Source organism: Camelina sativa, chromosome 9 (genome assembly GCF_030686135.1).
Source record: "Camelina sativa cultivar CO46 ecotype springtype chromosome 9, ASM3068613v1".
Classification (NCBI taxonomy): Eukaryota; Viridiplantae; Streptophyta; class Magnoliopsida; order Brassicales; family Brassicaceae; genus Camelina; species Camelina sativa.
The window spans coordinates 42558836-42575788 of record NC_141888.1 but is presented as its reverse complement, the minus strand read 5'-3'; the positions used below and the strand labels follow the sequence as shown (position 1 = coordinate 42575788).

Here is a 16953-nt window from a genome sequence, read left to right as displayed (position 1 = left end):
ATTTACATTAAATTTGACACACTATTATTTTCATGAATTTTAATTAAAAAAATTAGTCAGACTTAGAATAAGATATTTGTTTTGTGATATCGTTTTAATAAATTATTTTAAAATTGACTTGTCATATTATAAAATTATTTGTTGTTAACTATTACTCTTAGATATGAAAATAAAATTAATATATAGGACAACATAATTTATCTATCAAAGTAATTAAGTAAGGTCTTACACTTTTTTCTTACAATACTTAGCAGTTTTTTTTTCAAAAAAAAAAAAAACTATAAATAAATTAATTTATCTTAATTATTTAACGAATATACCAAATTTAATTAACTTTGCTGTAACTAATTGTCCTATTATTATATGATAGACTAATTTAAAAAACTCACATTATTCATATATTAAAAATTCACATTATATTAAATAATTATATATATTGTATTAGAGACATAACTCAAATTTGTATCTAATAGTAATTTATAAGTTACTGTTTGATTGTGTTTAAAACATATGTACTAAAAAAACATAATGGTATCATAACATAATTGCTTTATCACCCTACAATATAACAGAAAACAATAATTTCAAAACTCAATTTATTTTAAATTATACTATTTATTTTTAAAGGATTAGAAATAGAGACAACATATAGAAAATAAAAATATTTTAAATTTAACACACTTTTCTTTTAAAGAATTTTTATAAAAACTGGTTAAACTTATAGTATAAGATATTTGTTTTGTGATATCTTTTTAATAAACTATTTTAAAATTGACTTATCATATATAAAATTGTTTTATGTTAACTATTAACTTTAGATGATGACAATAAAATTAATATATAGGACAACTTAAAATTATTTATGAAAATAATTAAGTAAAATCTTACGCTTACTTTTCTAGACTACTTATCAGTTTTTAATTTTCCAAGAAAAAAGAAAAAAATATATATAAATATAGTTTATCTTAAATATTTAAAGAAAATAACATATTTAATTTATTTTGCTATAAGTAATTGTCTTATTACTATAGTAAGTTAGTAACATACTGTTTAAATAATTTCAACAATACAATGTAATCAAAAATATTTATTAATATGTACTTTAACTTTCTTCTTTTTCATCACCCTTCTATGAAACACTATATAACATATATAAATTATAAAATTGTAGTTGAACCGTATTATTATGAATATATATTTTTAAGACATATATTAACAATTACATGTGTATGTTTTATATATAATTGAATAACTATTTCATTTTATATTTCAAGTTAATAATACATACATAAACCACGCATCGCGTGAACTACTTTCTAGTTATTTTATATATTTATATCTATTTCATTAAATTACAATCGAAGCTGTGACACATACAGGCTACACAGCCTGCACCAAATCAAGAAAATGTTTTTAGAATAATAAACATATCATCCTTATTTTGAAATATAACTTATACTATACTAAGATATTTGTAACTGTGGCTTTTTTAAACTTGTATACTTCAATATCGTTATATAACATGGGGGCTTTTTAATGATTGTAATATTGTGTTTTTTCTTTTTATACGTTCGGGTCATGAGTCACAAATGATATTACATTGATAAAATTTTAAAATTTTAACTGATGCAAAAAAAGATTAACAATGATATATGATTTAACATACTACAAGAGTTGGAGTGCCAAACAATAAATATGAAATGGTAATCAACTTAAAATATATGAGCTTGTGAGTTTTGTCACTTGAGAGAATTGTATTATACTAGTATAGTACTCATCATCATTAGACATTCCAATTTTTATTTTCTTTGTGGAATAATCGGATCAATGGGTGAGGGCAAAGCGTGATACAGTCTGCTTATGGTAGAGGGGACACACCTCGGGAAGTAACGTGTGCCACAGATGAGATATTCACTTTATTGTTGGGTTCGTTTAGTTCCTTTTTTGTACATATTTGTTTTTTTTGTTCACTCGGTTTTAAAATTCAATAAAACCTGATCGGATTGGTTTAGTATAATAGTATATCCGGGTTAATTATAGTATAATATAGCAAAATGGAAATTTCACTCTCTCTAACGTGAATCGTTGACTATTTCGTGCCGTTATAGTTCATTTTGCGAGTATGTAATTCACTTTACTATCTCAATATACAATTAGTTAAAATATATTCGTTTAAATGGAACAAGAAATATATTTACTTTACTATCTCAATATACAATTAGGCTAAGCTGACTCAATAACAATAATCTACCCTCACAAATTTCCCTTCTTAAATTGGAATTTAAAGATTTCGAATGTCAGTCCAAAGAGAAGAGACTCAAATTATTTATAAAAAAAAAAAAAAAAAAAAGAGAGACTCATAACTAGATATAAGTTATAACCCATGATATTAATATATATCGTATAAATATATATACTTCGTTAAATGGAAGAAGAAACGATATTAAGCTAATTAAGCTGACTCAATAACAACAATCTACCCCAATATTTTCCCCTTAAATTGGAATTTTAACATTACCGGAAGAGAAGAGACTCAAACTAGATACAATGGATAACCAAAATCAAAATAACTCTACTTTGCTTTAGTTAAATCCTATTCATTGATCATCACATAAAATGGAGGGTGAAATAAAATTGTTTTAGTTATATTTCCTACATTTATTGACCAAGGATATATCATTTATCTGAATCACAAATTCATACATAAAAAAAATGGAACCTATTCCCCTTTTTATTGTACCACAGAAACTAAACTGAACCAAATTTCACCACAATTTATTATAATTTAATATTGTATGTACATGTGTTACGATTAGGGCCGGCTACGTAAGATAAGGAACCGAGTTTATTAAGACTATTCTTTTGCTTCTACTATTTAAAAAAAAATCTTTTTTGGTGACCGTATTTTATTGGTCACCGTATTCTTTTATTATTCATATACCGTATAAGTAGTGTTTTAATTTTTGGGATGCTTTATTGATTTAAAGTACATTTGTTCCCTTCCTCACATTTGATCCAGAAAGGCATGACTTGCGTTTATACACCTTACTAGTATTATACGATGCCAGATTATTAACTTTCTATTTCCAATTTCGGATAACTGTGGGTGAGGGCAAGTTTGACATCTGACAAAAAGTGGTCCGAGACAGAGAACACACATTGGGGCAGGGCAAATTTTGCCAAGAGAGAGAGAACCATTTGTAAACAAATGCCAAGAGAGAGGAGAAATGTGGGAAAATGTTATTTTAAAAAACTTCGATGATAGCCATTTATAGGGATTTTCAAAAGAAAATAAAAAAAAACCCCAACGGTTATTAAGGTTTGTATATTATTGTTTTATATGTGCGTCTTTGTCACGAGCAAACGTACAAGATACTATCATATATATTGGGAACCCAAAACCATAAAACAACCTCTACTTTGCTTTTATTAAACCCATTTTGTCCTCACGTAGGAAGGATTAATGGAAGATATTTCCCTCTTACCACGTACGGAAACCACTATGAAAAGAAATTGAATATAATTTGATTACTTAAGATGATGGTCTTAGAATTAACAGTGCAAATCTACTGATCAAATAATAATTAACATGTCTCGCATGTTATTAAAAGTATATACACATGTTTCTCGATAATAACAAGCCACACAAATTGTTCATAGTCCAGTTACTTCAGAAAACGATATGAAGTCGTTGGATATTTTTACCATAAATTTATTCTTACACCAAATTTTTTAGTTTTGATGTTTTATCTGATATTAAAGTTGTAACTGAGGTTGGATTGTATACTTACCTCCTAATGATATACAAAGACAATATATCGTCAAGTTTGGGTTACTCTCATTGGATTTATATCCCCGTACACAAACACAAACATGAAGCGACAGTTAATGCTTCATTTTTGCCACTCATATGTTTAAAACGTCTAAAATGTCACAAAATTAGATTTGGAAACTTGTTACGATCAAATAACCATGAAAATGTTGTTGCAAAAAAAGTTTTAAAGTATAGAGACTTATGCGACAAACTGTAACTGTATTTTAGCTTTGATGATACAAATTTTATGGCAAATTATATGTGGAAGTGGAATTGTGTTTCAGTTTATTCGAATACAAAGGGAAAATTGGATGACGCTTAACAAGCCACGTGTTATAGCTGCTTTAGGTTATGATAACCACAAAGAGCTTGACACTTAACTCCCTATTTTTTTTATTTTTGGAGCGAGTGAGAGAATAAGTCGATCGATATATATGACAGTACTACCTTCTGGTCGCATACAGACGAAACACATTGGGAAGGCACTTGTGCCACAGAGGTTAACACCATTTTTTAATTCTTTGCATCCAAAAAAAATGGACTACAGCTTTTATAGGGATTTTCAAAAGAAGCCAAAAAAGTTATGAAGGTTGCATATTTCAACACTGCCTAAAAATATACTACTACGTCTTTAAAATGATAGATATCAAATAGCTTATGATTAAGACGTTAAAAACTGAATCAAATGTGTATGCTTTCTGGTGTCTTGGGACACACAATGAAAAATATTAGAAACGTTAATTTCAGTTTTCTGAATTTTCTAAATATTGCTATTTTGAGTCATCGATGACCTTTCCCATCATAAACAATATTACTATATCTTGATAATTATGCTGTAACATTAACAATAATTATAAACTTCTTATTTTTTTTTTTCACTTATTTGATCCCACATTTATACAACTGTTGCTATTATATATAGATTCATTCACATTTCTTTACGTTTAGGCTTGTGGAGGATAACAAATCTCTACATGACTACATATACATTGGAAATAGTCCAACCAGACTTCGATTTCCATAAACCCATTTGATTTTTGTTATTTCGAAATAAAAGAAAAAGAAAGAAAAAAAACTATCTCTTTATTCTCACCACTCTACTATTTTGTTTTGTAGTAATTAAAACAGTGTCCATCAACTCTTTCATATATATACGTGAAAGACGAGATAAAGAGAGAGAGAGAGAGAGAGAGAGAGCAAAAACAAAACGAAGAGAAAAAAAGTGAGAGAAAGAGAGAGAACATGAATCACTTCACAAAGCTCTTGTCATTTCACCGTGTAAGTGATATGAGACCATGAAAGTTTTTCCTTTTGAGGTTTGTCTTAACTTTTAAGTAAAAAGATCTGACCTTTGGGTTTTTTTTTTTTATCTATGAAGAAGTCAAATATATTTTATTTCTACTTTCTTGAGGTTTCTCATAAAAGGAAATGAAGGTTTTGGGAGTTTTTTTGTTTGTTTATAAAATCGTTTTCTGCTGGTTACATATATATCGTTTCTTAAGGTCGTTACCTTTATTTGGAGAATATAGTTAAATCTTTCCATTTCTGAGTTAAAAAATTTCTCTAGCTCATTTTTTTTTCTCCTACAGGTGATGATGAAAAAAAGGCTAGGATCTGTTCATCTTGGACATGTGCCTGCTTATCTTGGACCTGTGACTCATCTTGAATCTGCTCATCAGGTACTTCTGTCATTTAAAAAAAAAAAAATGACAAATTTTTTGAAAAGTTAATCAAATGTTTAGGGTTTTTGTTTTAAAGCATTTTTAGGGTTTTGAGAAAATTTGCTCGGTGTTGGATAACAAAACTCTTTTTCCAGGTGATGGTGAAGAAGAAGAGGCTAGAATCTGCTCATCTTGGACCTGTAGCTTCTTCCCAGGTATATTATTTTCCCAAAAAAATGTCATCTTTTAGAAGAACAAAAACAAAAAAAAAAAAAGATGTAATTAAATCTAGTGGTTTAGGGTTTCTGTTTTTGAGAATATCGTTGGATATAACAAACCCTTTCTATATACATTATGATCGGTGAATGTTATCTTGGTTTTGGTCAAAGATTGAATCTACTTTTTTTTTTTTTTTTTTACAAAAAGACGAGACTTTTATTTAAGGTCTACAAAAGATGGTGTTAATCATCAAGAAAATGAGAATGGGATTTTCAAATTATATGTTTTTCTTACAAAAGACGAGACTTTTTTTTTTGTTTTAGACTAAGCCCAATGAAAAGACTAAGCCCAATTAAAAAGGAGCAATTAAAGGGTTTCGTTAAAAACAGGACTGGAACAGAGAGACATGTTTGAGCAAGACAGTTTTTACTAGTCTGACTCTTTTTTATCTTTTCTTTAAAATGTCTATTTTTCCAGATGATGATGGCATTGAATCATTCGAGGAGGCTTTATGCCACTGATGCCTCGTATGATTTGCTTTCGCTATTCAAAAATCGTTCCTTTGAGGTACTTAAAATTCTCGATTTTGGTTGGTTGCCTCTGAAGAAGACTCAGAGTTCAGAGGGGTTTATAATTTAATTTTTTTCCTTTCTATTTGCACAGGTGCGTCTCAATGAACACTACTTGGAGTGCGACAAAATTCTGATCAACAGGGATGAACCACCCATCTTTGATATGGTGGCGCTAAAACATGTTCAGTGCCTTCACGCGCAGGCTGTGGTAATGGGGTTTGACGGTGATAACGAAGTTGTTCGGAAACTTCGCGTTATGTACAACAGTGTGACGGTAATTAAGTGAATGGAATATATTTGGCATTTTATATGTATTTTAAGTACCATTCAATCCTATTAATTTGTTGTTGTGTTTGCACGCTTCAGAGTCCAGCCGTTGAAGTATTGGTGCAAGAAGGAAAAGTTGATGAAGCTGTCAAACTAGTGCTTCAAATGCGTGAGTTTGGGGTGACCATCACTCTTTGTGAACCAATCATCCGGGCATGTGCGAATTCCAATCCCGTTGATGTTGAAACTGTGAGGAAGCTCTTTGGGATTAAGGAAATAAACCTGCGCACCATTCACTTTGTGAACTCTGATGTCTATGACAAGTTGACAGATGCAGGATTTGTGTGGCCACTCCAGGTATACTATATATATATAGCCTCTTCGTTTTAACATTTTGTAAGGAAGTTTCTATATAATCATGTGTTAAGCATCTTCTCTATTGGTTTTTACTTTTTAGGTTCTACCTATCCGAGCTATCGACTAAAAAAACTGAAAGCAGGTGCCAAGCCAAGCGCAAGTCTTCTTATAAGTCTCTTAGTTGCTTTTTAAATATTTCAAAGGATATTGCTATGATTGAGAGATAACACACGAGATCTCTCATCTTATTCTGGTTTAATTTCTGCTTCTGTTTCTGTTTTAAGAAAAACAAAAAAAACAAAAACTTATTTGTATAAGTCATGAGATCTTTTGGTTTATCTTTCTACTGTATCGAAACTACTTAACGAAATTAGTAGCGGTAGCTCGTATCAGTGGTTGGGAATAACATATGGTAGATACATTATACGTTCTACTGCTTAATTACTGAAATTTCAGTGAGAAAAAGGTTAACAGGGCATTCTTTATCTAGTTAGAGCCTTTAATTTGGGGTTTGCTAGTCTTGAGATTTATTTGTTACTGCTACAGAAGTTATTTTAGAAGCTGAGTTGAATTGGATTAATGCCAAGTATTGACCCTAGTTACTTTTCCTTCTGCCCTGACTAGTTTTAGGGCTGTAAGTAAACCAAAAATAAATCATGTTTGGAGTGACACTTCAAATTTGTAACTTAAATTATGGTTTTAGACATGGGATGCTATTATATTTAACATCGTTCTCTATCTATATTACTTTAAAGCGAGCTTATCACATAATTATTCCTTAATTTTTAAAATCTATAAAGTATTGAATTTAGTAAAGAATCCCAAATAAAAGACCTTGTCTACGAGAATGATCCTCTAAACAGAGGAAAAAAAACAGAGTACAGAAAACAAGAAAGGAAAAACATTACACACAGGTAACAATTCTTTCCTAGACAAAAAAAAAAATCCCATGCAACCATCTCGGATAGCATGTAGTTACATAAGCCAAGGGATGTTTAACGCTCTCACAAATTCTTGTACTTCCGATGCAATGTAACTTGAGACACTTTGAGATTGTGCATACTCTCTCCATTTCCCACCTTAGACTCTTAAACTTGGCATCAAGCAAGCTATCGATTGATCGAAAGACACAACAACAATAGCAACAACAGCAACAGAAAAATGAAGTTTACGCAATGCTTTCTTCCATTGGAAAGTTTTATTGTTAACACAGATTGATAAATATGCTATTCTGTTTCTTTGTCATCCCTCATGACGCAACGCACATAATATGGTATTTCGACTCTGTTTGGCAATCCTCTTGTGATGTTTTCCTCACATCTAACCTCTCTTTTACACGTAAGAGGTTAGTTCACTCTTCTCTCTAGTTCTCTACGTTTGTTTCACTCACTGTTTTTGGTTTGTTCTAAGTGAAAAACTAGAAGTAACTTAGAGGGATAGACTTTAATCTTCTACATGTTATAAATCTAATCTAAGGATAGCATTACACAACACCACACACATACTTATAGTGGTTTTTACCACTTGATACACATACACACATTTAGACCTCTAGCTTATATAAGACCACTCTTAGACCTTACCTTAAACATTATACTAACTCTCAACAACTCTGAACTACTACACCTTACGTAGACTTTAACCAACACAACACTCTTCCTTCTTGGCCTAACCAAACTAATGGTTAGTTACTTCTTCACTTGGTTTAGTCACAACACAACTCTTCTTTATTCTTCTTTTTCTTGTCGTTGGCTCTTGTTTGGTCTTCTTCTTGCCGTTGACTCATCTTCTTCCTTTTAGACAATACTCTGTTTTGTGTCATCTTCTTATGCTTCTTCTCTTTTCTTCATCTTCTTCTCACTATAATTCCTTTCTTTGTTGCAGGATTTAATCAAGGTTCAATCTCAACAATAATGACTAATTCTTTTCTATAAAAAGAAATACATATGTAGTTGTTTGCAAAAATGAAAAGACTACCTAATAAATTAGGAAATAAAATCAATAATATTATAATACTTATTTGGATTCTTTGGTTGTTCACAAGATTATATATACTGTACACCTTGTCTCCTTGTGGCATACAACCATACAAGATTCTAACACCACAGTAAACTCCCTTGTTTCATTACCTTTGCTTCTTGATATTTCCAATGCATTCCACTAGCAAAAAATCCAGAATAGTAAAAATATATTCATCTTCAATGATGAAAGAGGAATATATATTCCACCAATCCACCATGAATCAATATAAACATATGAACAATTACTTTTTGTAGATAGGAAAAAAAAGGAAGAAGATTACATACCTCCTTGATTGGGTTTAGGTCTGCAGAAGATGTACTCGGTCACGATATTTCTAGCATGGCGAACCCTTGCTTGGAAGATTTTTATCAAGTGATCATAAGGATCAACAACTTCAAATGTTATGAGAAACATACACGCACAACAGCAGTAAAAGTTGGCTTTCACAACCTTGACAAACTCAAATCTTGTTCTCTGTTTTTTTTTTTTTAAACAAAAGAGAATGAAATAAACACATTTATAAATAAGCACCATATCTTATTCGAAGAGACAAGGAATAGATTACGTTCTCACATTATCATAATGAGAAGTCAACGTTTTGGGAGAGAAGTCAACGTTTTCCTAAACGTGTGGTGTATTACAATATGTCATGAGGATCCTGAGCCCTAACTTCGGGAACTCCCTCTTATTTATTTTACCCGAAGTCCCTGTTATTTCTTGATCCTTTGTCTTTTGGCCTCGTACTTTTATATTTATTATATTACACTCACAAAAGTAAAACAATAAACACCAAACGATTGTCGTCGCATCACACGCATAAATAAGTGAATTTTCAATTCTGAAATATTTCTTTTAAAAATAAACAATGCATAAAAAGATGTAAAGTTGATGTCTAAGCTTTATGAATCCTCTATATAATTTATAACTTTTTGTATTTTAGTTATTTTTAATTGTTTTTGGAGATTCAATGATTACTGATTTTTAATTGTCGGATTGATCAGCTAGAGGAATCGGAGAAGTTGAAAAGAGGGTTTAAATTAATGTGATATCAGTTTGAGATCTAAACAGAGGAGGTCTTGAACTATGAAGTGATACTCAAATAATAAATGTAGAGGGAAAGAAGAACTATTAAGTATTCACACGCAATGACCAATTCGTTTATCAAAACTCAAAAGAGTCAAGAAGACGTGCTAATGCTCAAGCCATGGAAATGTTATTATAAAATAGGGTAATATTAGTAGATAGCATAAATATGGAGTAAAATTAAGAAAATACTACAACAACATTTTTTTATAGGAAAATACCATAGGTCCCACGTTTTTTTAGGAGTAAAAAGACACAATCACCCTTTTTTGTTTTTTTGTTAGATAGAAAGAGGGAAAGATTTGGTGTGATTTTTTAAAATAGCATGTAATATTTATATTTTACATGTTATATTGAACTAAATAGCGTTTAATTGTAAACCCAAACCGACAAATAATCTCGTTTTAATTGTAAAATCTAAACCCTAATCAACTCATATGTGAACCCAAACCGACATATAATATGTGAACCCAATATGTGAACCCAAACCGACATATAATTTCGTTCTAATTATAAAATCTAAACCCTAACCATCTCATTTGTGAATTCAAACCGACATATAGTTTCGTTCTAATTGTAAAATCTAAACCCTAACCATCTCATTTGTGAACCCAAACCGACATATAATTTTGTTCTAATTGTAAAATCTAAACCCTAACCATATTATTTGTGAACCCAAACCGACATATAATTTCGTTCTAATTGTAAAATCTAAACCCTAACCATCTCATTTGTGAACCCAAACTGACAAATAATTTCGTTCCAATTGTAAAATTTAAACCCTAATCATTTTATTTGTGAATCCAAACCGATATATAATTTCGTTCAAAAAATAAAAATGACATGATATTTAAACAAATAACATGTAATATATGTAATGGGTATAAAAGTAATTGTATATGAGGAGAGAGAGTAGACCGTGGGTCCTATGGTAGTTTCTTAATTACTTTTGATCTGTGTGGTATCTAGTTGCATATTCCCTACAAAATACTAGCTTTTGACTAAGTCTAAGGCATTAAAACAACTAAAGTTTTTAAACACATGTTTGACAACCCAATAATAATAATAACTCATCTTATTTGGTTTAGAAACTCTAAATCCTTGTTGGCCAAAAAAAAAAGATTATCTTAATCCCAATTATCTAAAAAAATTAGGAAACTAAAATCAATTTACATTTTTTTTAAAAAAACAACAAAACAAAAAAAAAGAACTTTTTAAAAATGCCCTCTTTTCCCTCTAATCTTGGTGGATTTGGTCATGATTCGTTATCCACAAATCCCAAAAATAGCAAATGAATCATCATCTCTTTCTTGTTCATAATAACAAGATCTTTTATTTGGTCAAAAAGGTGTGTAAAAAAAGTTGTTTCTTTTTTTCTTTTTCCTCTCTCCTTAGTTATATAAAACCCCTCACGAGTTTAATTCCAAAGGATCAAACAACACACGGATCATCTCATCTCATCTCCTTCAAGAAGCCAAAAAGCTTTCTCTTTCCTTAAATTTCACTTTTGCGGCGTCCTTCTTATCCACTCACAAGAAAGCAACAGATCAATAAATCCCAGATTAAAAGAAACAAAAAAAAAAGACTCAAACTTTTTTCCTCTCTCTCTCTCTTCTTCTCCTTGATTTGCTCAACCAACCATCCAAGTTCTCTTAAATAGTGAAGAAAAGCTTCGATTTTTAGGAAGTGTGTTCGTTTTGAAAAAATGGGTTCTTCTGTGGAGCAGAACATTTTGGTGACTGGTGGTGCTGGATTCATTGGAACACACACTGTTGTTCAGCTTTTGAATCAGGGTTTTAAGGTTACCATCATTGATAATCTTGATAACTCTGTTGTTGAAGCTGTTCATAGGGTTAGAGAGCTTGTTGGTCCTGATCTCTCTACTAAGCTTGAATTCAATCTGGTCAGTACCCTAACAAAAAGCTTCGATTTTTTTTTTGTTTTGGGTTGATTCACAAGAAAAGTTTCAAGATTTTGCTCTGTTTTCCCATGGATTCTTAATTTAGTAATATATGGCTTGTGCAGGGTGATCTAAGAAACAAAGGGGACATTGAGAAACTCTTTTCCAATCAGAGGTATTGTAACAATTTTTTTAAGTTGAAGTTTTGCAATTGTATATTCAGGTGAATTGATTTAATATTTGTACATGTGATTCTTTGTGAGGGGTAAACAGATTTGATGCTGTGATTCACTTTGCTGGTCTTAAAGCTGTCGGAGAAAGTGTTGGAAACCCTCGTCGTTACTTTGATAATAACTTAGTTGGAACCATCAATCTGTATGAGACCATGGCAAAATACAACTGCAAAATGGTTAAGATCAGGAATCCTTCACTTTTTGAATATGTGTTTCTTTTTCTAGTTTACTTTACCAAATTTGTTCTGACTCTGGAGTTTTTATACAGATGGTCTTTTCATCGTCTGCAACAGTTTATGGCCAACCTGAAATAGTCCCATGTAGGGAAGACTTTGAGTTACAGGCTATGAATCCTTATGGTCGTACTAAGGTACCTCATCTAGTCTGTTTTTGTTCTGTTTTGAGTCCATAATTTTCGAAAGTTATATCATTTGTTACTGAGATCTTGATAAGTAAATGATCTATTTGTGTAGCTGTTTCTTGAAGAAATAGCTAGAGACATTCACACTGCGGAACCAGAATGGAAGATCATTCTTCTGAGGTACTTCAATCCGGTTGGAGCTCACGAGAGCGGAAGAATTGGAGAAGATCCAAAGGGCATACCGAATAATCTCATGCCTTATATCCAACAAGTGGCAGTTGGACGTCTACCTGAACTCAATGTATATGGACATGACTATCCCACCAAGGATGGTAGCGCGGTACAATATCGATTACACCATTCTTTTATTCGCAAATTTGGTGTGGGTGTCTGATGTGATTGGATTGATAAGCTAACATACACTACTTGCAGGTCAGAGACTACATTCATGTAATGGATTTAGCAGATGGCCATGTTGCTGCATTAAACAAGCTATTTTCAGACTCAAAGATTGGTAAACTCTATAAGACTGTTTGAAGGGTTTGGTTTGGTTTCATTTGGTGGACTCAGTCTAATATTTTGTATGTCATCTTAATCTTAGGCTGTACTGCTTATAATCTTGGGACTGGTCAAGGAACTTCTGTCTTAGAAATGGTTTCAGCTTTCGAAAAAGCTTCTGGCAAGGTAAAAGTTTCTCTTCTTTCCCTGTCTCTCATTTCCGTAATTGCAGTCTTGTGCGGATGAGACTGAAGATTTGCTCTCCGAAAATGCTATTAAACAAACATGTTTTTACTGCAGAAAATACCTATGAAGCTATGTCCAAGAAGAGCTGGAGATGCAACAGCTGTATATGCTTCAACTGCAAAAGCTGAGAAAGAACTTGGATGGAAGTAAGTCATCGCTTTTATACCATTCCTGCCTTTAAACCATTTTCAGTTTCGGATATGAACTTGAATATGTTACTTTCTGTGGAATCTTCATTCTCATAGATATATAACAAAGCTGATTAAGTAAACATGGTTTAATGAACTTCAAGAACCATAAGGGATTTATCACGCTTTCTTTGTGAGTTGACAAGGGACTGATGATTCATTGTGATATATTTGTAACAGGGCAAAATATGGAGTGGATGAGATGTGCAGAGATCAATGGAACTGGGCAAATAAGAATCCATGGGGTTTCCAGAAGAAGCATTGATATTTTCTTTTTAAAACTTTTCCTTTTCTTTTCACCACTCTCTAATAAAGAAAAAATATATATATAGATGTTCCTTTATATTGCCTACATCTATCTCTTCTCTCTTCAAAAAAAAGAAAAGGTTGTATCGAACGTATCATCCTCTTTCGGTTAATAAAAAAAAAAAATATCAATTGTAATATTTGAGTTATATATTCTGAATGCTCATGTCAACAACAAACGGGGAAGCACCTTTGTTTCTCTAATTCTAAAAATCAGATATGCAAGTTTCATGTTAAGATTTTTTGTTCAATGCAACAGCTTAATTGTACATTTGGACGAACTTCTCGGAATCATAAGGAGATCCGCCAAGATCTGAATTAGCTTTGCCTCATCTCTTCTTGGCTTAAGATGAACTTCCAAAAGTAAAAGACACGGCAATTTCTCCAACATGTGCTTTATTTGCACCATCTCTTCTCTGTCTCCTTTAAACTCTGTTATCTTTATGACCTCAATATAGCAGGACGATAGGAATGAATACTCCTTCTTCAAGCATTCGCAAACAGATTCCTCATCATCCTTATAGTGCACACTTGCCTTGATGGTGAGAGCCTTTAGATTTGGAGATTTCTTTAGGAGAAGTTGCAAACAGTTCCAACAGATGATGTTTCCTTCAGCTGTGATTGATAAATGAAATAGGGTTTCAAACAAATTCTTCCACCTCTTTGAGAGAAGTGCCGTGAACGCCGCCTCTTTCGCCGAGAAGAAGGACCCGATGTGGCAAATAATCTCGTCTGGTAGGTTGCTGATCCTATCCATGCTTGCTTTCTTAAACCCTAGAGAGAGTACACTAGTCTGCAAAAAAACTCTCTTCTAATCTTCAAAACCCTAGTCCCCTTCGCTAAGTAACCTCGGCCTTCTTTGTAATGTAATCGAGAACTATCATTCCCCACCACGCCCTATTTATATAGATTGATTTAGTAATAAAATCCACTAGTAATAACTTTCAAATCCATTAGTAATGTCATTCAAATCCACTAGCAATGACAACAAATTCACGTTGAATGAATTAGAATACTTTTGAATTCTAAAATCCACTAGTAATTGAAACCTATTAAAATCTTTTATTCAATAACACCCCCTTAGTGTCCTAAATTGATTTGAACTCTGGATTTTGACCCCAAAACAAAACCCAAAATAAAAACAAGATTTTCTTTGGACCGGTTTTCGAGCAAACCAACCACTAGCCTTTTTCAACTAAAACAGAGTTTCTTCTGAATTGGTTTGATTTGCAACATTAATAAACCAAACCGAATTAGATAAAGAAAAGTATCATGTACGAAAGATGCAAAACAAATAACTCTAGTTCTCATGTCAACAAACAGGAACCACCCACTACGTCTGAAGATCTACTACAACAAGTTCATATTGTGAGTGAGGCAAACAGACTCTATAGTTTGCTTAATCGAACTTGACCTCGACTTTGCATTTGGATGAAGCTCTTGGAAGCATCAAGAGATCCGCCAAGATCTGCAGCTTTTGTTCATCACTTGTTGCCTGGACATGAACTTCCAACAGCACCAGACACTGCAAACTCTCCAAGACATGCTTTATTTGCACCATTTCTCCGATCCTTCCTCTGAAGTCGGTTATCTTTAGGATCTCAACAGGGCAGGTCAAAAAGAAAGAATAATCCTCCAAGCATCCGCAAACAGATTTTAAATCCTGATTGCTTTGATAAGCATAGTGTAAATCCTGAAAAAAAAAATGTTTATATTATGAGTTATACCACCTATAGCAGTTTTGATTATATGGTTTGTTCAATGAACTTTTCGAGGGCTTTTGGTCATACCTGAATGGTCAGAGTCTTCAGATTTGGAGATCTCTTAACAAAAACTTTTAGAGCATCCCAACAGATATCTGCTTGAGTTGGCATATATAAACTAGACATGTTTTCAAACACTGTGGCGGTTTCACTGCTAACCCCCATCAGCTGGAACAGAATAATATAAAAGTCAACAAGTTCAGTCATCAAAATGAAATATATGGCACAACAAAACTTTAGTAAAGATTCCAATGTCTATTTGTTGAATGGTTCCCTAAGCTTTACTATTAGTAAAAATGATGATGAATGGTTCCCTAAGCTTTACTATAAGTTAAGCTGCAAAGAGTGAAAAAGAGTAAGGAAAGATCGAGTAGAGAACACTTGCCAGCGCCGTGTCAATACAGTCTAAGCGCAGAATCTGAACATTTTTCAAACCCTTGAACAGATTCGTTGGATCGGTATTATTCCGAATAGTCATGAGATTAAATTGGAGTTTCGCTTCAACAAGGGAGTCGAGATTAACAACTGGAAACTCGTCATGAATATAATCATCGTACTCTAAGTAGTCAAGACTGGGAGTATCAAAACTAATTCTCTTAAACTCATAGCCTTGATAACCTTCTTCTTCTGCATATGTACGCCTTATAGTAAGTCTCTTAAGGATCTGATTATACACAGTGTGAGACCAATTCCAACGTTCACAGTTGAATCCATCTATGACTAACTCCTCAAGCACAGGGCAAGCAGAAAGAAGCCTTGTAAACGCACAACCACCACCAGTATCATCGAACCGAACTGAATCAAGAAGGAGAGTCTTGAGAGAAGGAAGCAAAGCATTACTAAGGAGAATGTCATCAATAACAAAACCAGACCCTAGTTTCAGTTTCACAACGCTCTTGCAAGTGAAGATCTCAGAAGGCAGTGAGTGATCTCCTTGAACGTTGATATCCAGTTCAAGATCCAAGACACCACACTTGAACACATCGCGTAAACAATCGTTGACAGTACTATACTGAGCAAAATCCAAAGACTGCAGCTTTAGAGAGAAACTCCTCAAACGGTGAATGGCACCTCGAGGCGATACTAATTGATCAGTGAAATCTTTGAGACTTGCAATAGTACTAACGGCAGACGAAGAGGAAGAACCACCAAAAACAGCACTCGGTATGACTTTAAGCAGTTTCGCCCATTTCTTGGAGGTATACTTCAAGCACGCAGCCTCTTTTGCTGAGAGGAGGGAGATTACATGACGACAAAGATCATCTGGTAAATTAGTGATCCTATCCATACTTTTTCGCCAACCCTTTTCACAACCAAGAAAACCTCAATCTCTAATGGAACCCTTCAGCGACTCGAAGCAGAAACACAGAAATACTCGCAATGCAGAAACAAGAACACCGAAGCGTATCCGAGAGAACCCTGAAGCAGAGCTGAATCTCTAAAGAGAACTTGACGAAGAACTA

The 16953-nt window shown here is 32.6% G+C and overlaps 3 protein-coding genes across 3 annotated transcripts; 2 read left to right on the top strand and 1 right to left on the bottom strand.

Moving 5' to 3' along the window:
- The first annotated feature begins 6106 nt into the window (after window positions 1–6106).
- On the top strand, window positions 6107–7279 carry LOC147939394 (uncharacterized). Its single transcript, XM_087467346.1, has 4 exons — window positions 6107–6261; window positions 6358–6540; window positions 6633–6890; window positions 6991–7279. Exons 1-4 carry the CDS (start codon window positions 6172–6174, stop codon window positions 7015–7017), a joined length of 558 nt encoding a protein of 185 aa, XP_087323472.1. The 5' UTR covers window positions 6107–6171; the 3' UTR covers window positions 7018–7279.
- Window positions 7280–11311: 4032 nt separating this feature from the next.
- Window positions 11312–13865, top strand: LOC104714670 (bifunctional UDP-glucose 4-epimerase and UDP-xylose 4-epimerase 3). The gene is made up of 9 exons (XM_010432102.3): window positions 11312–11898; window positions 12021–12070; window positions 12169–12304; window positions 12397–12498; window positions 12602–12829; window positions 12922–13003; window positions 13091–13173; window positions 13288–13379; window positions 13602–13865. Exons 1-9 carry the CDS (start codon window positions 11701–11703, stop codon window positions 13684–13686), a joined length of 1056 nt encoding a protein of 351 aa, XP_010430404.2. The 5' UTR covers window positions 11312–11700; the 3' UTR covers window positions 13687–13865.
- A 1101-nt stretch (window positions 13866–14966) lies between these two features.
- Window positions 14967–16909, bottom strand: LOC104716060 (F-box protein At3g62430-like). The gene is made up of 3 exons (XM_087467344.1): window positions 15876–16909; window positions 15518–15658; window positions 14967–15420 (listed from the first exon to the last, which is right to left on the bottom strand). Exons 1-3 carry the CDS (start codon window positions 16776–16778, stop codon window positions 15127–15129), a joined length of 1338 nt encoding a protein of 445 aa, XP_087323470.1. The 5' UTR covers window positions 16779–16909; the 3' UTR covers window positions 14967–15126.
- Between the last annotated feature and the right edge of the window lie 44 nt (window positions 16910–16953).